At 42.4% G+C, this 25,779-nt stretch overlaps 1 protein-coding gene across 4 annotated transcripts in view; it reads right to left on the bottom strand.

Moving 5' to 3' along the window:
- Positions 1–20,361: 20,361 nt before the first annotated feature.
- The window catches only part of TFAP2A (transcription factor AP-2 alpha), a 29,243-nt gene continuing 23,825 nt past the window's right edge, over positions 20,362–25,779 (bottom strand). For all 4 annotated transcript variants that reach the window (XM_081919937.1, XM_081919935.1, XM_081919936.1 and 1 more), the window contains 2 exons: positions 24,171–24,312; positions 20,362–22,198 (listed from right to left, as the gene is read on the bottom strand). In XM_081919937.1, coding sequence (XP_081776063.1) covers positions 21,910–22,198; positions 24,171–24,312 — 431 coding nt within the window. In that variant the 3' untranslated portion in view covers positions 20,362–21,909. The remainder of the gene's footprint in view (positions 22,199–24,170; positions 24,313–25,779) is intronic.

Here is a 25,779-nt window from a genome sequence, read left to right as displayed (position 1 = left end):
GTAAAAAAAAAAAAAGCCAAAGTTTTCCACTCCTCTCTCTCCCTCCCTCCCCCCCCCCAGGATATGTGTGTTCCAGATGTTCTTAGACTACAATTCTCATCATCCCTGAGCATGGATCATGTGAACAGGGACCATGTGAGCTGGAGTCTGATGTACAACATCTGGAGGCCCACAGGTTCCTCATCCCTGCTATGAGATATAGCGTACAGCACTGTTCAGCTATGTCCTGATGTGAAGACACAGGAGACTACCCAGCAAGTCTGGGTGGGGTCAGTGCCTGGGTGGGTGACTGCCTGGGAACCACATAGAAGAATGATGGAAGAAAGGTGAAAGTGTACAGGTAGTAAATGTGTCATAGCCCTGCCATCCAAACAATGGCTCAAAGCCAAGACTATATCTATCCTTTTCTGAGCTCTGATTCTTTCCTGACCATGCCAAGAGAGACATAGCTAGGCTAACAACTCATCTGGCTTTACTACACTAGTGGCTAAGAATAGACAGGGACAAAGTCGAGGAACAGGAGACCAAATTGTTCTGCACCCAGCTTAGCCATGGATGTGTACTAGGAAAACCCCCAGAGATAACCTACAGCAAGGAAGGGGGAAACCAGGGTGGGGAGTGGGAGAGACCCAAAGTTCTGGAGCTGGAGTTTCCATTCTGGGTTCTGAGGTCTAGTGCAAGGCCACAACTTCAGAGAGACCTCTGTTCTCCTAAAATTGGTATATCAGAAGAGATTGCAGCTCTCCTCTGATCTTAGTCCAGAAGAGACATCTTATCAGATCACATTTTATTACATATTTGTCCATTTATTGTTACATTCATATCCCACCCTTTCTCCAGGGAGCTCAAGGTATGTGCATGGTTCTCCCTATCCCTGTTTTATGCTCACAACAACACTGTAGGCCAGTCACCATTTCTCCACCTCAAAGTCACCAATGAGCTTCATGGCTGGTCTCTCAGTTCCTAGCCCAACACTTTAACCACACCCAACTGGCTGTAGAACTGCAGGGGGGGTGCTTGCAGGTGTTGTTGGGTTGGAATGCAACACCATCGGTCCGCATGGCAAATGGTTAGGGGTGGTCAGAATTGTTGTCCAACAACATCTGGAAGGCCAGACATTACCCATCCCTGCAGTAGCATGAGTTCTATTCCCCCTAATAGTCATCACGCCACTCAGAAGTACTAGTCAGTCAACACAGGGACTGAGGGCCCTTAGGCAGGAGGGTTTATTGGAAGAGGAATAAACTACTTAACCCCAGCTGCCAGTGGCTGAGTTAATCTTCTTGGCAAGCAAGGTTAATGGGGTGACAAATACAGGATCTGGAGCCTCCACTATCCTGGAGGGTGAGAATACAGAAATGGAGGAGGAGGAGTTGTTGTAGTAGTAACAGACACTGTGATCCAGCAAGAAATATCTGCTGTGCTTCCACACATCCATGCAATGTGGATGTAGGTATCCTCACACTTTCACATCCACATCATGATCAAGTACGTCTTGGAACTGGCTAAATGTGCCCTTTCATAGGATCTACCTCACAATCTAAGGCATGATAAATGTATTAGGTGATAAGTTGTTAGGGTTGGGAAAATGTCATCTGGCCCCCAAAACTGTGCCTTTAAGAGCAGCTTGAGCCACAGCACTTAGCAGGGGATAGTATTTATCCATATAGGAATAGCTTTACTCACAGTTCACATTCAGTAGCAATCTGGAGGCAAGCTTAGCAGTTTGAAAGCATGTCAAAGTGCAAGTAGATAAATAGGTACCGCTCTGGCGGGAAGGTAAACGGCGTTTCCATGCGCTGCTCTGGTTCGCCAGAAGCGGCTTAGTCATGCTGGCCACATGACCCGGAAGCTGTACGCTGGCTCCCTTGGCCAATAAAGTGAGATGAGCGCCGCAACCCCAGAGTCGGCCACGACTGGACCTAATGGTCAAGGGTCCCTTTACCTTTACCTAAGTCTCAGACTTAGAACATGGGCCTACATCCTTTGTTATGGAGGAGGCATGAGAGATGAGATCGGAGGAAGCAGATGAAGAGGCACGAGAGTAAGAGAGAGAGAGAGATGGCGATATAACCAACCTTTTATATGAGTTTGACAGTGCCCATTCCTTTGAGTGCCCATTCTAGCAAACAGGAAATGTTGGACTTGACTGCTCTTTCTGGATATCCCACACACTTGCCAGTTCCCAAATCTCACACCTTTGGTGAAGACGCAGCTACCATGATGCAGGTAGAGGGTTGGCAACCTTACTCATCATATGTAACTTGAGATAGATTGTGTTGAACGGGTTTTCTTTACTTTAGGAGAAGATACCCGCTGATTAAAAACAAGAAAGGAATTTGTTTTCTCTTCTTCCCGCACCCCATCATGCACTTCTCCACAAAGGGAAGTGCCATAAAGCTATCTGAAAAGCTACAATGTTCAGATGTGTTTGCCACTAGAAGTCTTTTCAGCTCAGATGTTCTATAATTATGCCTTTTTTCCATTTATTCAATACAGTCAGGGTTAGGCTAAATGGCTTTGGTAAACCACATGAAATACTTTGGGGGCTGTGTATGTATGTTAATGCCTTTTAACGCCATTCCTCCCATATTAAACGAACAAGCTTGCTCTCATTGAAATAATGTCTTCATGGAGATATTTCAGCAGGTTCCCAGTCAATGGGAAAATTAAAGTCTTTTCCAGTTCAAAAATAGCATGTTAGCATTTTTTAAATTTTGTTTTCCTTAAAAGAAAAGAAAAAAGACCCACCAAACACTGGATAATCAAAATTATCCTGGAGATTTCCCCACCCCCTCCATTCTGAATGACATTACAAAGATTTTTGTTAAAGAAAGCCAGACTAATTGCTGCCAGAAGACTCTTTTCATAGAAAAGTCTGGTTTTCATAAGGCAGCTTGTGTGGGAGTTGTGGTTACATTTAAACCTAGAGGAGGGGTTTTTTTAAAGTAGGGTTTTCTTAACAGCCATAGGAAAAGACCTCATTTTAGTGAAAATGGGCCGTAATAACACAGGAAAGATATACTAACAAGACTGCCAACTTTGTTCTTGGCTGTGCTCCTCTAGACTTTAACAGTTATAAAAATGGGAATAAATCAAGCCAGAGAAGCTTTCTACACCATTTCATGTGGACTAGAGAAAAGAGCTGTTGTTATCTTTCAGCTTGCTATGCACTTGTTGAGAGCACAGGAGCAGTGCTTTGATAAAAGTTGGCATCTATCTATGCTAAGGCCCACCAAGCCAAATTCTGTCCACCAGCAATATATTTTGGGCTGCTAGATACTTGATAACTTCCCATCCTGTTTCTGCAGGCCGAGGCAAAATCCTAAAACAGGAGATTCCAACCAAACATCAGGAAGAACTTTCTGACAGTAAAAGCTGTTCAACAGTGGAACAGAGTCCCATGAGAGGCAGCAGAGGTTTTTAAGCAGAGGTTGAGTGGCCATCTGTCATGTGTAATCTAGTTGAAATTTCTGCATTGCAGGGGGTTGGACTAGATGACTCTCAGGTACCTCCGAACTCTAGGATTCTTTTTTTTGGGGGGGGGTATAATTTTTTAATTAATTTTCACATATCATTTTCAACAGTCATTAAACATATTTTGACATCTTAGACAATTTTTTGACTTCCATCAATCTCATCTGACAATTTTCCAATCTAAGCTCTAAATACACATGCCCCACTTCTTCAGTTACATTTAATTCACAACTAATATCCCTATTCTTTCTCTGATTTGCAATGTTCCATACATTTTTCCTTACACAGCTTCTTGTAATCCTACTAGAGTACCGGTAATTTGTTGGTTACAGTTGTCCCTCAAATAACTCGTATATTTATTCCAATCTTCTGTAAATCTCTGGTCCCGCAGGTTTTGAATCCTTCCTGTCATTTTGTCCAATTCTGCAGTCTATTAATTTTGTTTGCAATTCTTCTTTCGTTGGCATCTCATCTTGTTTCCATCTCTGGCCTAACAATATTCTTGCTGCTTACAATTCTATGATTCTGTGAGGTTGTTTGAGTCCAGTTCGAGCTGGCACCAATGGCTACTTGAGTGTTGGGCTTGTTTTACACATAGGCAATAAGAGCAGCGGGACGTGGGTGGCGTTGTGGGTTAAACCACAGAGCCTAGGTCTTGCCAATCAGAAGGTCGGTGGTTCAAATCCCCGTGACGGGGTGAGCTCCCACTGCTCGGTCCCTGCTCCTGCCAACCTAGCAGTTCGAAAGCACGGCAAAGTGCAAGTAGATAAATAGGTAGCGCTCTAGCGGGAAGGTAAACGGCATTTCCGTGCACTGTTCTGGTTCGCCAGAAGCGGCTTAGTCATGCTGGCCACATGACCAGTAAATGGCCAGTAAAGCGAGATGAGCGCCGCAATCCCAGAGTCGGCCACAACTGGACTTAGTGGTCAGGGGTCCCTTTACCTTTAATAAGAGCAGCAGTTAGACAGATCATCTTGCAAAATCGCTATCACCATCATTGCATGATCATGATCTTTTATGTATGGGCAATCCAGGGCACCTTCTGCCATGTCTAGCATACTGGTAGGCCTTCAGCTCTGGGACAGGATATGCCTATCCCCCCAATAGTGAGAGGAGAATTCTTCCTGTCCAAATTACCAGAGGGTGAGGCCACTTTCTTATCAGTCAGGAAAAGTAAAGGCCAGAAGTATTGGTTGGGCCCAGAAATCTTCTCCTGAGACATGCAGCACTGGCACTTTTTAGCAGAGATTAGTGAAACCCACTCTGATAATTCTGCATTGTTATACAGAATTCTCCGAGTGAGTTCACTAATCTCTGCTGAAAACAATTCCTGCCATCAGATTCTTATGGGGGATTATTCCATGGGAGTGAATGGCAAAGCAAAATGTTTATATAGCACAGCCTGTCAGGATCCCTGACATGCTAGGACTACCCAGTGCTTTCAATGCCCTGATGTGCCTGTGATATTACTGGGACGTGCAAGGGCTGAAAAGCCTTAGTGCCTGCTGCAGCCTGCATGGTTTATGCATATGTGGTCATCCCTGTGGAGTCATCTAGAGGTCAGAAAGGGTGTGACTTACACCATACAGGCCACAGCAGGCCTCCAGGCTCTGGATATTCTTCTAAATACTTCCTGGAGGCATCCAAGGCTGCTCTCAGAAACTGAGATACAAGAAGAGGACACCGAATCATTCCTAGGGGATGATCCTGAAGATCATCTTGAGATGGAGCTCAGAAAGAAGCAATAGTTTAGCCAGGCAGTGATGCAGTTAGATAATTTAGATTCTGAGCTTAATCAGTGAAAATTTTGGGGCGGAAGACTTAATGATGCAGGCAAGCGGGTGCTCCTCTTTAGATGGTACTTCAACATCAACATCAAAGCAGCTACTCTATTCCGAACCTAAAAATGGAAAGTGTAATGTTGGTGGTCAACAAAGAGGTTTAAAGACTCTCTCATTTGGCTATGAGTGATCACCAAAGAAAGAAGAAGGAGGTACTATGTACATAGGTATGTGGTTAGCAGTCTTGCTGTGCTTTTCCAGAGCATTCTGCCTAGTGGGCTCTGGACATCTTTCCCAAAGTCCTGTCCTGATGGTACCACTTCAAACCAGCAACAGAATACACCCAACTAAATGTTATGAGGGAAGAACACAGCCTGACTTCAGAGGATGCCTAGCATTTGATTGCCATTATTTGTACACACATATACTCAGATGGTATGATAGCATCATTAGCATTTTATGGAACGTTGGCTCCATGGTTGAGTTTTGGATCCTGTTGCTGAGCAGTTTGTACACTGATCATCTCAATTTCACTTTTGGAAGTCAAGTCAATGGTCATCCTGCATTAAAAATACTGGATTGAACAGGAGTTCGGTCTAGTTTACCTCCAAGATTGGTTCCAGCACTATGATTCTGTGTATATGCCATGGTTCCCTGTTGTTACTTTTGTTTGTAGAACCATATACATTTGTTGGTGATCACTACTGTAGTTGTACCATGCATTTGAGAAGAAAGCAATGTCATGTGTGCAAAATAGAAAGCTGAAATGATGTATTGTAATAATAAATTACTGGAATTCAAATTAATAATCTAAAATGTATTCTTGTGATTCAAAGTAACCTAAAATGGTGTTATGCTATGCAGCCTGATCCATTTTTTGTTAATAAAATCTTGCCATTTTTAATCTGAATGACTCCTCTTTAGGATGTGGTTAACAGATAGCAGAGTGGATATTGTTACTTGTCTCCTGTCATCCAGTTTGCTACACCTGGCTTCTCAGGGGCCACTTGTTCACTCTCTAGACTAGGAGTGGGCAGATAGTAGATTCTGATCTCCTGGTAGATCTCTGGGTTCTTTGCAGCAGATCAACAAAGGTTTCTAAAGTATTTAACAACTGCAACCACAAAACGGCTTCTCCCCATTAGGCTGCTGAGAAAAAGAAAGCTGATCAGAGAGTGGATTTTTCTGTGAAAGGACTATCCTCTCAGTTCATTTATGGTCTTGAAAATAAATTCCTAGGCTCAGAATGAAGCATCCTTTTTTTAATAAAAAAAAATATATAACTATAAAATTAAGCTGTTCTTTTGCAGTTAGCACAGGATAATTGATCTTGAGATTCTAAGTAAAAAGCAAAGTAGATTCAACAAGCCCGAAGTCTGCCAACCCCTGTCTAGATCATGTTTTTCACTCAGGGTTCTTTGTGCTTTCTGTTCATGGATTCTGCAAAATTTATCATGCCCCACCTCTGGTATCTCAGTTTCCACTCCTATGCCAGCCGGTCACCGACATTCCGAGAGTGGGAGTGAGTGCGACTGGGATGGGGAACCTGAGACCCTCCAGGTGAGACAGAGACACTGTTGAACTCCATCTCCCATGAACCTTAGGTAGCATGGTCAATGCCCAAGAATGATGGGAGCTACAGTCCAACAACATTTGGAGGACCACATGGGTTCTCCATCCTTAGTCCATGAGTAACATGTAGCCCAACCTAATCTTTTCAGTTGTAGCACTCCATTTATGGAACTCCCTTCCCTAAGAGAGTCACCTGGTGCCATCTTTATTTTATTTTCAGTATCTGATGAAAACTTTTTTTTTATTATTTTGCCCCAAACTTCTAATACAATATGCATTTTATGCTAGAAATCGTCACTACTACCACCACCCTCTTCTTGATTTTAATGCTGCTTGATGTCATGATTCTTTTCTGGGTTTGATTGCTGAAATGATTGTTAAAGATTTTTTATTGCTGGTACTGGATTTATGAAAGCTGCTCTAGGAGCTTTGTCAATTGAAGAGTGGGACAAATAAATAAAAATACCTCGAATAAAAAGTAGGAAATGTGTAAGGGCTGAAAAGAGAGCAAGGGAAACCCAGAGTGTGTCTATATAAAGGTGTGATATAAAATTGAAACTGGCTGGATTGGCTCCTGAGTTCTGCTCCCCCCCCCCCGCCCCCCACCAGAAGCCTGAGGACAGGATTATACACAAATTAATGGATTTAGGACTGAGTTCACAGGGCAAAGTGATAGGCTTTCCCCAAAATAGCCTGGATGGGGTTTTTTGGGGGAGGAGGAGAAGAAGAGCTAACCCACTAAATCCATTATTAAAGGGACTTGGGGGAGCTTATTTGGGGGTTTTCTTTCTTTCTTTCTTTCTTGACCATGTGACAAAATTTGCCATGCAAATGAACATGAAGTCACTCACAGAAGGCTGTAAAAACAAATTCTGGCATTGGTGCGATTTGCTTTGTTTTCTCCAAAGGACAACACTTAGACTGAGCTGCAGGAGTCTTGGAGAAATCAAAGGGTAAAACTCTCTCTGCCCTTCAAATATTTTAGCAATGCTAAAGCAAACATCAGGCACTGAGAAGAGAACAGAAAACCAACTCAAATCTTTCTTGGTCCACAGCAGATAAGATGAGGAACTCAGAGCAAGATAATGCTAGCTGAATGGTTTTATTCCTCTTCCTTTTACTGTATTGTGCCTTTGCATACTACCCTGAAATAGATTTTTGGATGAAGGGTGGTTTATTATCATATTTAAACAAACAAGCACACAGAATCAAGTAAGGCCTTATCCCTACAAACCCTACCCTGTGTCTGGACTGTACCGTTTCAAATTGCAAGGGTACACAACTGAATAGTACATGAAAATCCCCTGCAGTAGAAAAGGAAGCATCAGGGAGACCTGTGCTCTAGTCTAGCCACAATAGAGTTCTATGCATAGGGATAATCTCGTATGCAAACCTTCCCTCATGTGAGCAGTTACCTATGGTTATGAAGGGCAGATCCCAGGCACAGATTCACCACCTCAGCTGCTGTTTGTAGGAAATAGGCCTCAGATCCTAGGTCCAGTTGCAACCATTTCTGTTGTTCATAACTTTGTGAACTAAAGGCCTGGTCTTCAACCTAGTGTATGTTGTAACAAAAGTGCCAGACTAGTGGAGTGGTCATGGTGTTGAAGACAGGTTCCAACGCCCACTGGTCTGTCACTGTCTGTTATCCTAACCAAAATAGGTGATGATGGACAAAATAGGTTGTGATGGCTATGTTTGCTCCCTTGAGTTTTTTGCAAGAAAGGACTATCAATGTCATAAATACAATTTTAATTGAAATAGATGGAATTCAGCTTACCCCTAATGCACTGAGGATGTAGGTTTTATGGTAGGAGGTTTTCCCCACCACTCAGAACCTGATTTTCTATGAGGCAGAAAATGGAACATTGAAAGCAACCTGCTAAAGAAGTATGCTTCCTTGCTCCAGTATGTACTTGCGCTAGTATATTGAAAGTATTTGGATGTTAGACAGAAAACTATTTAAAGCTGCAGCCCTATACCCACTTACTTAGGAGCAGGTCCCATTGAGCTCAATGGGAGTAGACGTATATGGGACTGCAGTGTTAGTTACCTTGATGGAATAATTTTGAACCCAAACACTGCGCATGCAATGGATTGTGTCATCATTCTAAGCAGGCTTCCTTCTCAGCTATGTCATCATTCTAAGCAGACACCCAAGGCAATTTCTTCCCACATCTCTGTCACTGGCGGCAGGGAGGTCATTTCAGTAGGCACAGGGCACAAGAGGTTTCAGCAGAGAGATGCACAGTTCTGAGCAAGAGAGTTAAGAGTTCACTCTTGGGTGTAGTCAAGAGTCCAATTCACAGCGTTTTAAGAGCCCTTCTTGAAACCTTCCTTTTTATATCACATAATAGCCCCATAGCAATGCTGTAAGCACAAATCAAGCGATTCACCCTATTTTTTTTCTTACGGAAAATGTCGTATCCCGTTCACATACTTAAGTAGAACGCAAGACCACTTAATTGTTCAATAACAATGGGTGCTTTGTGACCAGGGGTGGCACTTTAGGATTTTGACAGAGAGAGAGATTTTCCAGCTGGGGAGGGAGATGCAAGATTTGCAGGAAGATTCCCCCTCTTAGATACCTTCAGCTGCATCCTACGCAATCTGGCCTACCACAAGCCCTGTGCCTTTTAAGAGCATTTTTCTGGAGTTACATTTCATATCTCTTTTTTAAAAAACCAGCCAGAGATATAGCTGCTCCTACAGAAGAAAGGCATAATCGCATATGTTCTGAATCATGGAAGGTGGGAGAGATTACCTTCCCCCCCCCCACTCCCAAGTGGCATTGATGATCAATGGGACCAAATGAGAGGACTTCTGTGTAATTGGGTTATAGATCTTGCAGTGAGTGGAATAAAAGATGCTGTGTGTTTGTGTCCCTCTTCGGAAGGGCTGATAACCTTGTGCTCCTGAGAAGGGCTCGGTTTTTTTGTGGATTTTATTGAGAGAGAGAGAGAGAGAGAGAGAGAGAGAGAGAGAGAGAGAGAGAGAGAGAGAGATCCATTTTGTTTGAGACTGAAGCTGCCATAAATCGCCTTCTTCACCCTGCTGTGGTCCCCATGACATGTTAGCAGGATGCCCCTGGATTTCGCCTCTGTGTGGGTGTGTGGTTTTTCCTTCTCTTTTCTTCTCTGTATCTCTCCCCCCACCCCCAATTCCTCTCCAGTGTTCTCTCCTCATTTGCCGAGGCTGGGATTTGATAAAAGCAGACAGTATTAGAGAAAGAATTTGATTGAAATGGCGTGTGCCAAGCGGATGGGAGCCAGCGAGGGACAAAAGCGCCCAGAATCCATGGCCACTCGAGCAATTATTCCTCCACGCTAAAGGTGGATTAGTGCTATGGAAAGAAGCATATGTTTGGCCTGGGGCGACTCTCCCCCTGGCTGGCTTTAGAGAATGAGCGCCGGGAAAGGAGAGAGAGAGGGAGAGAGAGAGAGAAAAGGCTGAACCTGGAATATCAAACTAGGAGAAGGCCAGGCAAGCGCGCTCGCAGCCCCCGCCGAAGGGGAAGGGAAAGAGGGGCCAGAGGTGAACATCGCCCTGAAAATGACAATGGGAACAAATAAGCAGCCGGTCTCCAAATCTCATTCCCCAGAAGCCGGCCCTAAATGGAGGGATCCGGGACAAGTCTTTGCTGGGCTCCATACTGCCCAGATCTGGTTCTCCAGCAGCAGCATCAACAACCAAAAATCTTGCCCATGTTCAGAAGCAGATCAGTTCTCGCTTGTGTTGTGCCTGACTGCATTTCCTCACTCAGATAAAGCGCACACTGGATTTGCAAGCGTCTCTTTTGAAACGTTGTATGTCGCTAGGGCAAAACGCACGCACGTGGCACTCTCCTCCTGTCTTTCAGTGAGTTGGTTCATTTGACTTATTCTTTGGGGATCTTTTCCTGAGATCTGGTTTCTGCGTGCAAGTGACCTTTCAAAAATCCTTTGGCAGTATTGTGCAAAAGAAGCCACATTCTGGAAGGGCGTCAGTCACCAAGACGCCCCAAAGGGCTCTTCTCTCTCGGGTCACCTTCGGGCTGCTCATTTTGCAGATCCACCAGGTGGAAGAAACGGGTTATTTGGAGCATCTCCTCTCTCCCACCATCCTCTTCCTGCCTGCGATGATCTTTAAGGCAGCAGGCTGATTCACTCTCGAAGGCTCCTCTCCTGATTTCTGCACCTTACCCCATTGGCTTTGCAGGAGGCCCTGTCGAAGCACATAGGAAAGTGGAAAGTTCTCGCTGCGTTCGCGCCCCAGTCAGCGAATGATGCGAGTCCTCGCGTGAACCGGCCACTCCTTGTCTCCTTTAGGGTGTCGGCTATTCAAGTATCTCCCACAAGGGATCTGCTAAGAAAATATCTTGCACTGTGTGGGAAGTCGAGATCAGAGAAGACACCTTCAAAAAAGATACGGTTAGATTCAGGGGCCAAAACCGACGTTCGTTTAACTCAATACAGGCTAGTGTTTTCCTGGTTCAGCTGCGGTCAAAGCTCCAGTTTCATTTCACTTTTAATTTGTATACCGCCTTTCGATATTACTAAACACAAGGCGGTTTACAAGCTGAAGAAACAACTAAACAGACAGCAAATATCACACACCGAATAACAATCTGATCCAATACAAAAAAGTCATAATAAAAACATAACTTTAAAATAAACCGATTGTATCCAATAAAGCAATATTCCATATTCCATTAGAATGTTGAGCATAAAAAAATCAAGAAGGATGCCCAAGAAACGAATTCCACTGAAACTAGTAGGACTAACAAAAAAAACCCAGCCATAACAACGTGACAATGCTACTTATATGTAATAATATTTAATAATTATTAATAATACTGTTTATTTTATTTATCTTCCAGGAGTTCAAGGCTGCGTGCATTGCTCTCAAACTCCTCGTTTTATCTCCACAACAACCCTGTGGGGTAGGTTAGGCGGAGAGACTATGACCTGGACCAAGGTCGCGCAATGAATGAGCTTCATGGCGGGTGCAGTTTTGAACACTCTAACCACTCCTCCATGCTGCCTCTCCTAAAAACTGCCCGATGCTGTTGGGCGATGTATATACTTGATAAATTATCCATGAGTGTGAACAATTAATTGCGGGGGTGTCAAAGATTTCTGAATGCCTGGGCAGGAAGTGCTTGTTGAAATTATCTCTCCTCTCTCTCCATGCGTCCTGGGTACAGATAACCCTTTTCTGAACCTAGTGCAGATCAATTTTCCCTAATTGTATGTTATTTTCATTCAAGTCCCAAATCAAGTCTGTTTTCCCTGGGCGGAGCGAAATAATAAATAGCCCGACAACCTGTATACTACTAGACCAAAAACAATGCAGAGAATCTCCTTGCTCTGGACAACATTCCAAGATTACCGGGGGGGGGGCGGGGTCCGGATAAATTTCCATCGAAGTTACAGTGGGAAACCCTCGATCGTCTGCTTGGAATCACCTGTGGAAACTAATCCCAGAGAATACTCCCATGTCTTCTACAAGACCTCCGTGAGATTATCCCCGAAATAATTGCCAGCTGGGAGTGTTTTGCAACAGTGCTCTAATCCCTTTTAGGGTTGTATATGGAAGACAGGGTTAAAATTGGTGAATATGATGCCCAGTTATGGTTATAGACGTAGTGCGTTCTCCTCCACTCCTCTTCCAGCTGCCTTACAGCCCGGAAGGAGAAGCTGAAATATGTAGAATCAAAGTCCAGAAGCACAAGAAAGCACCTATATTGCATTGGCTTTCTTCACATTTTTTAAAAGGTGCTTAATTTAGGCTGGGTTGTGCTATTTACAGTGTGGCTAAAGTGTGGTCGAGGTAACCTGACCCAGGAAGATTTGTTAAGGCGCAACCTTCCAGAATTAATGAGTGTCTGCTGCGATAATAAAAAGAGGTCAACAACAAAGAAAGGGTAGGATCCAGCTGAAGTTAACCACCTTCAGTGCAATCCTATGCATTTCTACCCAGAATTCCTCAGGTAAATGTGTATAATAAGGTGACAGTCCCTTCCAGTTCCACTGATTTCAATGGCAGAAATTCACTCCCATTAAAATCAATGAGGTTTTCTAGGACTTCGTTTTGTCTGGCTTGCTGCTCATGTTAAAGATGAAACTAGGGGTTCGGTCTCATTGAACTCATTGAGTTCATCCTTGAGAAATCTTTCTCCTGTACTTGTTTGCTTGGAATAAAAGTAAGATATCCAGAGTTCCTGTGCATCGTTATTAGAACAATAGTTTACAAATGTAAGTATCACGATGATTTAAGTTTGACGGGTAGGGCTTCCCCCCAAAATATAATTTTTAAAACATACATATTAAGTTTATTTCATTCTTTGTATACAATGAAAAATCTTTTTTTAAAAAAAACTTTAAAAAAGAATCTTAATGTAATGTAAGGTTTGCACGTAATGCAGAGAGCAGTCTAAGAAAATTTTCAGAGATTCTGTAGTTCGAAGTAGGGGATCTCTGAAGTTCTTCCTTCTTCTAGGGCTTGTGATTAAATATATAAAACACGTTTCTAAAAGTATCTGCAGCCCGGGTATTCTCCAGACCTTGTTTTTCTCCGAGACCTTAAGGAAACGGTTCTATAAAGGCCATTTCCTGTTCAAAATTAAGCGTGCTGATGGTTTTCCTCTTTTAGATGCAGCACAAAGAGAATGGAATAGGCTTGGACCATGTGAAAAGTCCTGTTTCCTTAAGTGAGAATGGTGTTGGGTCTTTATTTGACCTTCTGGCATGAGCTGGTCCATGATGCACCTGCTGCACCCTCTCTGTCCGACAGCAGATTTCACTAAACACTGAAGCTGGCGACCCAAATCCTTCACGACATTCGCCTACCTTGTCCCAAGTCAGGCTGTTATGCATAGCCTACTTGATCTGGCTGCAATTCTCCAGCGTCTCAGGCGAGGCTCAACGGCACCATCCAGTCCTTTGAATTGAAGATGTTAAGGACTAGATCTGGGAATTCCTGCATCAAGAAGGTGAGCCGTGCCGCTGAGCAGCGGTACCCTAGGATAGAGTGCAGAGTGCTTTGACATAATCTATGGAGCGAAAGCAATCTGGGCCACGAGGCACGCCGACCACTAAAAATAGACTAACCTGCCAGAGATGCTGCGATCTAATCTTGTTGTGTGCAGAGAGTTTATGGCATTGACCCCACCCCCAACCCAACCATTCTGCATCACAGGGGACCTATTTCGAGAGGGGTGGGGGCAAGATTGTGAGCCCCAGCATATTAAAGGAGGGAGGGGTGTTTGGCTGGATCCATAGACTTGTGAAATCGAAATTTCGAACCGAAAACGGCATGCACCACTGATCCTGGCGTATTTTTACTCTGAAGCAAGTCGCACTGAGCTCAGTGGGTTGAGCCCTGGGGATAACAGAAGAGGCTCAAAGCGAGTCCAACTCCGGTTTAAATCGACCGTGGGGTGTGTAATTGCACCCATAGTTAGGATTGCAGGTTCCCGGGGGTGCGACGGAAGTGAAATAAGCAACATAATTATTTTACTGCGTAGAGAGAAGAAACACTGTTTCGAACTTGCTGGTTTCGCTGGCCTCGCGAAAGAAACAAATCACGTTGTTTATACACAGCTTCGTGCAGCTTTCTCCCAAAACGGCTGCGCAAATCCTGAGCCAACCGATTCCAGGCTTCTTGCTCCCCCCCCCCATATGTAAGCTATCTGACTCCGGATTCGTTTATTCGAAATAACTGACGTGCCTGGTGGTTCAATGTTCAAAAAGCACGAATGAGGACTGGGATCTGGATCCCATCGTTCTGGGGAAATGAGATGGAGGGGGGGGGATGTTTGTTCCTCGGAGGGATTTCCGGAGCATTTCTGAACGTTCAAAAGAGCAGCTAATTCGGGTGAAGCGAGGTTGAGTCCGAATAGCCGTTCGCTTCTCCTAGAAATTTAGGCGTGCGAGTGGGAAAAACACACACACACACACACACACACACACAAGCACACGGTCCAGTCTTCTCTTTCACAGGGGGCTGTTTTCCATTCTTTAAACGGGAGCCACCGAGCGTGACTCACGGAAACAATCAAGAAGTCCTCCTCTCGGTCCTTCTACTCCTCCTACTCCTCTAGCTTGTAGTAAGAAATCAGGTGCGAGGGGATGGGATGGAGGCTATTCTGCAGCGAGAAACATCTCACCTCTGCACGGTGGAAGGGTGTTGGGTTGGGGGGGAAGCGAGAGAGAGAGAGAGAGAGAGAGAGAGAGAGAGAGAGAGAGAGAGAGAGAGAGAGAGAGAGAGAGAAGGGGGGCATTAGTAATCCCGAACCTCTTCGCTTCCAGTCGCAACTCCAGCAGCAGCGGCGAGGATGGAAAGTCCTTTGTCATGCCCGGCTTCTCCCCCCCCCCCAGTCGTGATCTAACGATCTGCTTCTGCTTTATGGCCCTGACCCCTGCGCCCAAGACTCGCCGGCTTCACCCCCTATAATGGGCCGATAAAGGGGAAGGGGCTTTAACTGGGGGTCGGTGTGGGAAGGGGAGCAGATGTTGGTTTTCCAGCACTTGTCTAACCTGATTATTCTTTGGACACGTTAGGCAAGCGGGAGTGATGGATAATGACGCTTCGTCGCGGAGGCCCCTTCCATCCGGAAAGAGCAGGGCTGGCTGGCTGGGCGGATGACGGCGCGAAGAGATGGAGGTGATGAGATCCATACAGAGGAAGAGATCAGCCGGGGCCCCGGCCAGTAGAACAAACGAGTTGATAGTGTGATGGATCCGTAAGCCCGACGCGTGTGCCGTGGGCTGCTTTGTCTTTATGGGCGATCTATCCAGATGTTGCTGCTGCTGCAAACTGCGTTTCTTATGACGAGGCTAATGGAGAGCTGCGGCTGAAGCCCCCGGTCCAAATCTCGATTTATTCACTAGATAAGCCTTGGACAAATGGTTATCTCGCATCCTTGCCTCCTTTGGCTGGAATGTGGCGATAAAAAGAAATAACGGACCTACCTCGCAGGCTTGTTGTAAATACCAGTCACATAATGGGTGAGCGCTCACGCAGTGCTGCGCAAATGCCTCCACTTATAGCTCAATAGAGCATGATACTCTTAATCTCAGGGCGGTGGGTTCGAGCCCCAAAGTGGACAAAAGATTCCTGCATTGCAGAAGGGAGTTGGACTAGATGGCCCTCGTAGTTCCCTTCCAGCTATATGATTCCATGATTCTAGTAGTGAAGCTGGCAGTTGTCTAAATTGTACGTGGAGAGAGATGCAACGCTCAGCACTAACGAACGAAGTGTCGAAAGGGAGGTCTTTCAAGGCAACGATCGTTTCCCGCCTCTTTAACTCCATTAAGCGAGCTGCTGCGCCAAAAACAGGGTTCCTGGTTTTCTTCTTAAAAACTCCCTCGAAACATGCATATTCAGCTGTTTATTTAGGCTGTCGTTTTTCTCCGTTAAAATCAATGGGATGCATTCATTCATTCAGTTTCTTTGGCTTCAAGGAAGAGCTGAATTGCGACCGTGCAGCCCAATCCTATGTATGCTGATCTGGAGGAAAATCTCACCGTCTTCAAATAGGATTGTATCCTTACAGTCCAATCCTGTACCTGCGCGCCCAGAAGTCTCACCGAGTTCATCAGGCCTTCGCCCCCTTATAGGACTGGAGCCTTGGTTGTTAATGGCAAAAAGCCTTCGGGCGTTAATACTCCAAGTTGAAGAGGGGCTATGGTTTTTGCGATGGCACTTCTTTATTTTGGCAGAGTTTATTCGTGAGATATACATTATCCTCATCTTGGTTTTGGCAGTGAGTTAAGTGGCAGCCCAGCTAACGAATGACATACTGAAGAATCAAGCACATTTTCTACTTCATCCTATACATGTATTGGAACTTCAGCCCGAAACACATTTACTTAAGAGTAGGTTCAGCCGGTTTCAATGAAACTTAATCCACATTCTGTGATCTAGCATCATAGATGTTTAAGTCGAACTCAGCGAAATCGTAGCTTGCCTGTATATGTATGTATGTGTGTGTGTTAAGAGAGAAAACGAGATATACGCATTATGGAATTCACAGCGATTCCAAGCAAACAAGCAAAGGCTTCATCTGATTATGCACTTAGATTTAACATGGGCAATCAAAGAAATCTCCTTTATATTTAAGGATTTGGATAAATGAATATTCCTAGCAAGTGAATAAAATGTATTCAATTAACTCAAAACCTCCTGCACTTCTGAACTGAAGTGGAATCGACTGTAATTGATTTATTTGAAACCAGAGGTTAAGGACTGAATTAGCTAAGTACAACTGGGTATTTCAAGCCACTGACTTATCAAATGTCAAATCTCTTCTATTTTAAATATTATTTCAGCTGCGGGGCATTGCTGTCCTGATGGCTGTTCCACCAGTTAAATCTCAAATTATATTAATATTCGATTTTGGAGGTTGGAAGGGAGGAGGGATAGATGATGATTTATTACAGAGGAGGGTGGTAACCATTCAACTCGAAGAAGCATTGTGCTACATTTTTAAAAATGCATAAATTAGCATAGCATGAAGGAACTGAGCTATAACTCATTAACATTTAACCATTCATCCTAATTTCAGTTAATCTAAAGAGCAAAGGGAAAAAAAACATTTTAGGGTTAGCAGCTAAAAGCATGGCCTAGAATTTGAAAGGCTGAAACAATGATTGATTACAATGTGTAAAATACCGCCCTCCCCCCCCCAAAAAAGAATGTGAAAGTAATTAGCACGATTTGGTAACTGCACTTTGGTCACAGCAGATGAGCCCTAAACTTCAATGAGCTGCATTTCCATTAATTTCGCAGGCAAAAGTTACCAGTTCCCTTTGTTGTTTTTTTAAAAAATGGTAAACAAAATGAAATAATAGTAGGATAGAAATTATTCAGTAATTTCATTCAATTTCTCAAAAGTGATATAGTAAGGGTACCTTACTAATAATCAACACCATAGTTCTAAGTAGGTTACTTCCACTGAAAATGCAAATGAATGAGATTATGTTCAAGTAAGGATCTAAACAGCTACACTGCACTGAAAATACATTTCAGGCTTATTCAGCTTATTTTGAGTGCAATGGAAGTCAGCATATATCAACAGTAAATTTCAAGAAAACTATCAATTAGCAACTCAGTTATAATGTTCACTTACTTCAAAGTAGACCCACTGATTTCAATTGACTTTACTTTGAAGTAAAGGTACTTAACATTGGATTGCGGGGGGGGGCATAGAATGCAATGGCAAATCTCTAATTGATTTCACTAGGCCTAGATTGTAGTCTTAAAAATATAGAAGTCTAAAATCAATTGGTTAATTATATATAATACACCTTTTAATATTATATCTGGGCTATGTTAGTCATTCCTTACACTGACTTTGTATAATAATGTTACAAGGCCACAATCACGAAAACATCTTAAAACAGTTGTTTGCAGTGTATCAAATATGCAATATTATTCATTGCATTTAATTTCTTAAATTGTATTTTATAGCCACATCCTTAAAATTATTAGGACCTCCTTGTGTTTCAAGATTAAGTCTGTTTTTATACATTGCCCAGCTACAGCCTAAAACGATTAGGCAGACTTAAAAAAAAAAAAACAGTAACAAGCATCTGTAAAACCAGATATGAATGAATGGTATTTAATAAGATTGTTTTTACTCATTTAAAAATGAGTATTTATGCATAGCTGGAGAAAGAGCAGCAGTGTGTGCCTTGCTGTTTATGAATGCCATTGTGCCTGAGGTTAGGATCCCCCACACAATCTGTGATGCAGCCAACAAAAACAGCCCAGATAGACAATGCTTCACTTCACCTGCTAGAACGCTGTGCACTTCATTTATGTCAAGGCTGCGTGTACAGTTAGGGTTCATTCACCTCATTATTTTGTTACATCCACTTTACAGTTAACCAATGTATCTTGGGGAGGAAAAATGAATAAGCATTTTCAAAATGATGCCATCTTTACAAGCAGAAGATCTTCTCTCTCTCTCTCTCTCTCTCTCTCACACACACACACACACACACACACACCCCCCATTTCACCAACAGTCTGTCGCTGTAAAAATAGCATTTCAATTTCACCAGCTCTCCTTCCTCTGCTTGACCACACTGGTTTTCTACTGCCTTCCCTAACGAGATTACCAAACTGGGAGAATGGAACATCTTGTGCTTTATCTTATGTGTTTGGCCTCACCCACCTACCAACAGGAAAAGCACAGAAGCAGCAGGCCCAATTCTCTTTGAAGATACACTGAGACATGCATCAAGCTTGCTAACCTCTCTCAATTCTGCCCGAGAAATAGAAAGCCTCCAAAAACACACAGTGCAAAGTTGCCTCATAAATACCATCACACATTCACCTATTTTGCAACACTTCACGAAATACAAGATGGAGCCAACCAGATTGCACTGGGAGTTAAGTTTCACAATGTTTTGCTCACTCAGACGCTTCAGGTTTAGCATTCCAAATAAGCACTATAAGCAAATTGTTTTGCTGTTTTTTGGTTTTTTTTTCAAAGTTACCACAGGGAGAACATCTTAAGGACAGCTCTGGAGGGGAGCCCCACCTCCACTTCTGTTCTATCAAAGCCATCTTTGCATAGACAACCCTGCACCACAAAACACCACAATGAAGCTGAAACAATGAGGCTAACTGCGTTTTTCCCACAAGTCTACATTCTGAGACCATTTAAGTTGGTTAAAAACAAGCAAGTATCTGTTTCCACTGAATACCTATTCTGACTGGAGCCGAGATCTGCACAATATGAGAATATTCTATATCCAATATTTACTTTGCACTGATAATAATTTAAAACATTTATTACTGGGATGCCACACATTTCACATCCTCCCTCATCCAAAACAATGAAAAAATATGCTGAAATCTATGAATAAATATGTACATCAGATATATATATATAAACTGAAACACAATTATTATAAAATATGAACAATAAGTATTGCTTCAGTATACCTTTATACCATTATATACTATAGTCACATATTAAATCCATTATTTAAAAGTTGTATGCAAGCATTTGCATGTGTACACTTGGAATTATCCTTAACCAGGTATATGCTTTCCCCTTCCTCCCCAGCTGGCTAATAGAGATTAAAAGGCAATGCAAATTAAGATTATGTCGAACATTTATGATAAGTAATACTGATCCTTAATTATGAAGCAGGAATAAAAACCTAAAGATCAAATAAATAAAATAAAACTTTATTTTTTAAAAAATAAAAGTACCTTTCAGTTAAAGAAAAGTATGCCATTTCTTTAACAGTACAATTTTTTTTTTATCCAAAAGAGTACATTGTGTTTTATTGTGTAATTTGTCTGAATACAGACTCGGTGGAATATCTAAATGATACCCTGCTCTGAACTCCAACTTGAAAGTAAGTTTTTATTATACTTGAGGGAAACAATGGGTTCAGCTGCTTATTGCAAGGAGCAATTGTCAAGGGAGAGTTAAACTCAATTACTGTAACCATACTGAATAAAAAATACTGCCAAGAACAAAAATACGCCTGGGTAAAGACAGCCACTGAATAAAAAAAAATCGACATAAAGCGTATCAAATATTTATTTATCTGGGCAACAAAGGACTATGATACATTGACAGGCATGGAAACTACTGCCAGCACAACTCAATACAATACAACTATAACTGCTTCCAATATGGATGGTGGAAATAGAGGATACCAGGTGGTCCCAAATGTATGGAAGTTCTTTGAATCAAAAAAAACAACTCAAAATGAAGGGGGGGAGAAGATCCCTAAATCCTTTATCTAAATAGACAATATCAATTTATTGCTCTGATGATGCTTTCAGTAGAAGAACACGGGATATAAACTTTTTGTTTATTTTTTCCCCTTCTTTTTAAGCCACAACACATAAAGGGGTTGTTAGAAACTACTAATACTTGAAAAAATCTGTCCTGAAGGAGACTGAACATCATTTCAGGTGGTGGTTAGGGGTCCTTTTCCGCTTTTATCCATTAGAAACTAAAGGTCATACTAATAATATATATTTTTAAAATCCAGATTATTTTATTTGTTTAGCTGCTTTATTGTTTCCTTTTAAAAAAACATGCTACAACAGGGCTGAAGTGATGAATCCCAGAAAAATTCCACCCCCTCCCTCCAAAAGAGCTTCCCCCTCCCTTTTTTTTTTTGATTTCTAAATAAGTAACCATGAACCACAGTGATGGAACTAAGGAGGGGGAAAGATTTAAAAACCCACTAAACAAGAGGCAAACGAGATCACCAGATAAATAAAAAAAAAAGTTTCAAACAGACTCACCATATTTACAATTCCCATTAAATTACACATAAATAAATATATACATACATGAACACTGATCCCCTTATAGAACAACTGTGGGTTGGTGTTACCATAAGAAAGTTCAAATTGGTCGCTTTACCTTGGGCAGGAGAAAAGTTCTACAACTGAAGACATGACATGGAACTGCATGTGGTTTGTGTTCAAGTTTATTCACAATACTGATAAAATGTCATCATCATCCTTTTTGTCTCTCTCTCGCTCTCTCTCTTTTAAATATGGCTACAATCTTAAACGGAAGTTTATGTAAGGGAAGTTGGTGATTCAGTCCGATGAAACTCATTTGATTTCTCCACATTTACTTAATTGTTTATTTATTGTTTGTTTTAGTTCTCTCTCTCTCACTCACACTTTGTCCTTTTTTTTTTTAGAAAAAAAGTTCTATTTGTTTGGTTTTTTTAAATTTTTCATCGTTTTTGTTTGTTTTTGCTTTTTTTTTAAAAAAAATGGAAAGTCCACACAAACTGAGTCGACCAGAAATAAAAAATAAAAATCCTAGGCTGGCTCCATTGCCTTGTTCATCTTCCTAGGCTCCAGACTGGGCAGCAACTGAGAATGAACTGGGAAGTACAGGAGGGAGAAAGGGAGGGAGGAGATTGGGGGCGGGGAGGGCCGTGGGTTTCCAGTCCTACTACGTGGGGTAGAAGATCTCTGGGCTTCTGCTGCTGTAGCCTTGGGGCTGATGAGGGAAGGAGGGAGAGACCGAAAGGAAAATGCAGAGAGAGCCAGGCTGGCTGGTTGGACAGGGGGGTTTGGAGAAGCAAAAAAACCCTCATTTTCTGTGCTTCTCCTCTTTGTCGCCGCTTTTGGTGCTGTTGTCTGTGTGGCTGTTCGGGTTGTTGCTGAGGTACATTTTGTCCATGGCCTTGAGTGCCTCGGTGAGATAGTTCTGCAGGGCAGTGACTGCAGCGCACACAGCAGGGCTGCCGAAGCCGTGCGAGATGAGGTTGAAATGGGTCAGGCAGCTCTGGATGCCCGGCTCCAGGATGGGGGTGGGCCGAGAGTTCCCCAGAGGAGATCGGTCCTGAGCCAGCAGGTCGGTGAACTCCTTGCAGATCTGTCTGCAGCACAAATGGAGCAGAGAGAAGGAGAAGAGGAGGAAAATGAGCCAGCCTTGTCAGCAAGCAGCCAAGCCAAGGAGTCAGTCAATGCCTTCAGAGATCAGCGGACACAAACACACACACACACACACACACACACACACACACACCTCCATGTGCACATTTCTTTTCCAGGAGCAATATTTTCCTTTCTGCTTTCTAACACATCTATGCATTTTTAAACTGAATAAACCTCTCTTTTTTTTGTATGCAACCCACACATTCTCGGCCAGCTTTCCTTTGTGTTTCTGCTAGTCTCCTAGGCAGTCTGCCTGAAGGAGGGGGCTGTGCCTTTATTTCCTTCTAAGAACAATATTTGGTTCCTGTTTACTTTAACTAACAACAACAACATTGTCAAGAACACACTGTCTCAATAATCTTACTGAGCCACCCACAAAACCTTACAAAAGTAATCTCAACCCTACTCCCTCTACAACTATCAGATGTAACCTATCTAGCATTTATTCCTCCACTTGCAGGCACTCAGGTTGACTTCAGACACACAAGACCTCTCTCACACACACAATACAGGTCTCTCTCCCTTTAACATAATTCACTTCCATAAAGAGATGTGCATCTTCATACACATGCTAAATACAGCAGAAACCACACAGGCACACCCCATCACTACACAATTTCTCTTTTACTTCCTCTCTACATGTTCCTCCCCCCGCCCCCACACAAAATACATCCCTTTCAACCATTTTTAAAACCGCCATATCCAAGTTCAAGTCAACAGTTAGCTTATAGCATGATTTTAAAAGCCATTATTTGTTGGAAGTAAGTTGAAGAGATTGCAATAACACTTACACCCTAATAAGATTTTAAAGAGATGGGCTCCTTTGAACGTCCTGCTAGGCCTATCAACCCAAGGACCTCCCCTTTGACAGAAGTAAGACCTACTTTCCCTGGAGGTGAAATGTGGAGGGTCCTGAGCAGAACTCACATTCAGAACAGTATCTGAGCCAATTGTTTGGGGTGGAGGGGAATACAGCAGAAAAATAAGTGGCATATTGAAACACTTGGCTCTCTAAAGGCCAGCGTTAAATATCTCCCAGGCATAAACTACCTCCAACTTCAGCTGGTGGGTGCCCTCTGGCGCAGTGCCCTTTGGTGACATCGCCACCGGTAATTAAGGAGTGCTAAACAAGGCTTTTAATTTCCAGCAAACACATCATGCACAACAGCCGGGGCTTCTCTCTCTTCCTCCCCCACCCCACCCAACCTGGAAGTCTAGTTGGTTTTCTTATCCACTAGACTTACAAACACATATCCTTCTGCTAAAATAACCCCCACTGGCATTTTTGCAGTTTGCAGGTTCAATTATGTCTTCAGGTTAATGGACAAACTTGTGGGGAAAGGGTAGGGGAATGTTACCAGTTCTTAAGATCTAGTATGCAGTCTGTCTGATCTTATACGTGTTTTGGGTATCTCAAGTTCCACTGAGATCAATCCTATTTACTCCTAAGTAAGTGAACACAGAATTCTGATATCCTATGTATGTTTACTTGGGAATAAGTCCCACTGTGTTCAGCGGGGCTTTTTCAAGGTAAGTGTGCAGAGGCTTACCGACTTAATGAGCCATTTTTACTTCACTGCTAAAAAAATGGAATATCCTTCCTCTTTGAATTTATAAGCTCAGATCTAACCATCACTTTGCAGACATCACAATCTCGGGGGGTGGGTGGGCATGTGGAAGGGTCCTTCTCAGTCATCTACACAAACTTGGTTTGGACAGTAATAATATACTCTTGAATGAATGCATGTTTTATAAAGTTAATTATACAATGTGAATCTTGTGTGCATGGTGAAAGCTATCGCCCACAATTAATAAATGTGAAAACTAATAATCACACAATATCAGAACAAGCAAGCAAGCAATGGAAAGCCTTCCTTACAGCTCAGTGATACTCCACAAAGGTAAATATCTTACTTTGTAGCTAGAAGCATGTTTTTTCTTGTGACTTGCTCATTTGGATCGGAATGTTGTCGGTTGAGAAATTCAGCTACTGCTTTGGCAGGAAATTCTGTTTCACAGACATAACCAAAATCTCTTGCTAGATGAACGGCTTCTCCTGAAATGAGGGGTAGGTGGAGTGGGAAGACAAAGCTAATCAATACACAAAGCTCAAGCAGGGCTGAGGAGAACTTAGTAACATGGTTGAGCAGCTAGCCCACTCCATTACAATCAATGGGAGCTTTCTAGTTGACTTCCCTAGGTGTATAATTGCACCTTTGGACTTTTAACATACACTCCAGACAATGAAGACCCCAAACTACTAAAAAATCTGCAAATGTATAATTTGTAAGTAAAAAAAAAAAACTGGTTTAAAGAAAGTACTATGAAAACCCTGGTGTAAGATTAATCAGAACACCTGATTGTTATAAATGTAAGATTTCAGCGCAAGGAATATTTTGTAAGCATTTCCTGCAGGAAATGATCAGTTCCTCATTAGCTGCATTAGGAGAACACAGCTTTTTAAAACCTTGTTTTAAAATCAAGCAACGGGCATTGTTTACATAATGAACATTAACACTGAACATTGTCTCTTCACGGGCAACAGATCATATTAAAGTTTGTTAAAATTTGCTGTGGGAGGGGACTGTGATTAATAAACACCTTGGTTAAACTGCTTATTAATCCACTAAACTCTTTCAGTGTTAAATCATACCGCAATATATTTTATTTTAAAATACACAAAATTTATCTGGAATACTTATTTTCTGCAAAGTGAATAGTGAGCTTGTGTTTGTACACTTAAGGAGATCCATTCACGCCTTATATACAGGAAGAAAATATATATATACATGCCTGGGCAAAAGCATATGTTTAAAATATGCTAATTCTTCTTATTTCTTATCACACACTAGAGATTAATATTGATTATTGATCACCATTAATTCTAGAGCTCCCCTAAATGGATTGCATTAAACAGTTAAGTGTTTAAAATTTAACTTGATCGCATATAATTATCCACCCTTCCCTTCCCCCCCCCCCTTCAAACGATTAACCATAAGAATTTTAGGGTCATTCTGCTGAGTCTGTCTGTTTTGTTGATTTTCAAATCTTTGGTTTTAATTTCCTGAACCAGTTGGTTTTTACTGCAGGGCTTCCTGCCATTAGCTTTAGGTCCGGAAGAACGCATGCGCCAATTAGAGCTTCAAAGCCTCAGTCCAGTGAGCTTGTTTCCATAAAATGGAGCGGATCATAAACAATAACAGTACTTTAGAAACTGCCTCATCGCACAGGGACTCACAGCCAAAACAACTGTATATTATCTCTCAAAGGGGAAAAAAATTGCCCACTATTATCAGTTTATCTGAGCATTAGCCTTTACTCCTTTGTTTTTTCTCTAATATAAGTGGATCAAACCCTAGCCAATTGTTATTTTTTATAAAACCTTTATAAAGAAAAGTATGAGGTCAGCAAATAGATCCTATTAAACCTTTTACATATTACTTAACATCGCAATAGCAATAGCATTAGCACTGGCCAGTTGCCCCTGCCAATTCTTTTTGTATGTTTCCCATTTTATTATTTT

The sequence above is a fragment of the Podarcis melisellensis genome (genome assembly GCF_964234715.1).
Source record: "Podarcis melisellensis genome assembly, chromosome: 7".
Lineage (NCBI taxonomy): Eukaryota > Metazoa > Chordata > Lepidosauria > Squamata > Lacertidae > Podarcis > Podarcis melisellensis.
This window is presented reverse-complemented; position numbering and strand designations above follow the sequence as displayed.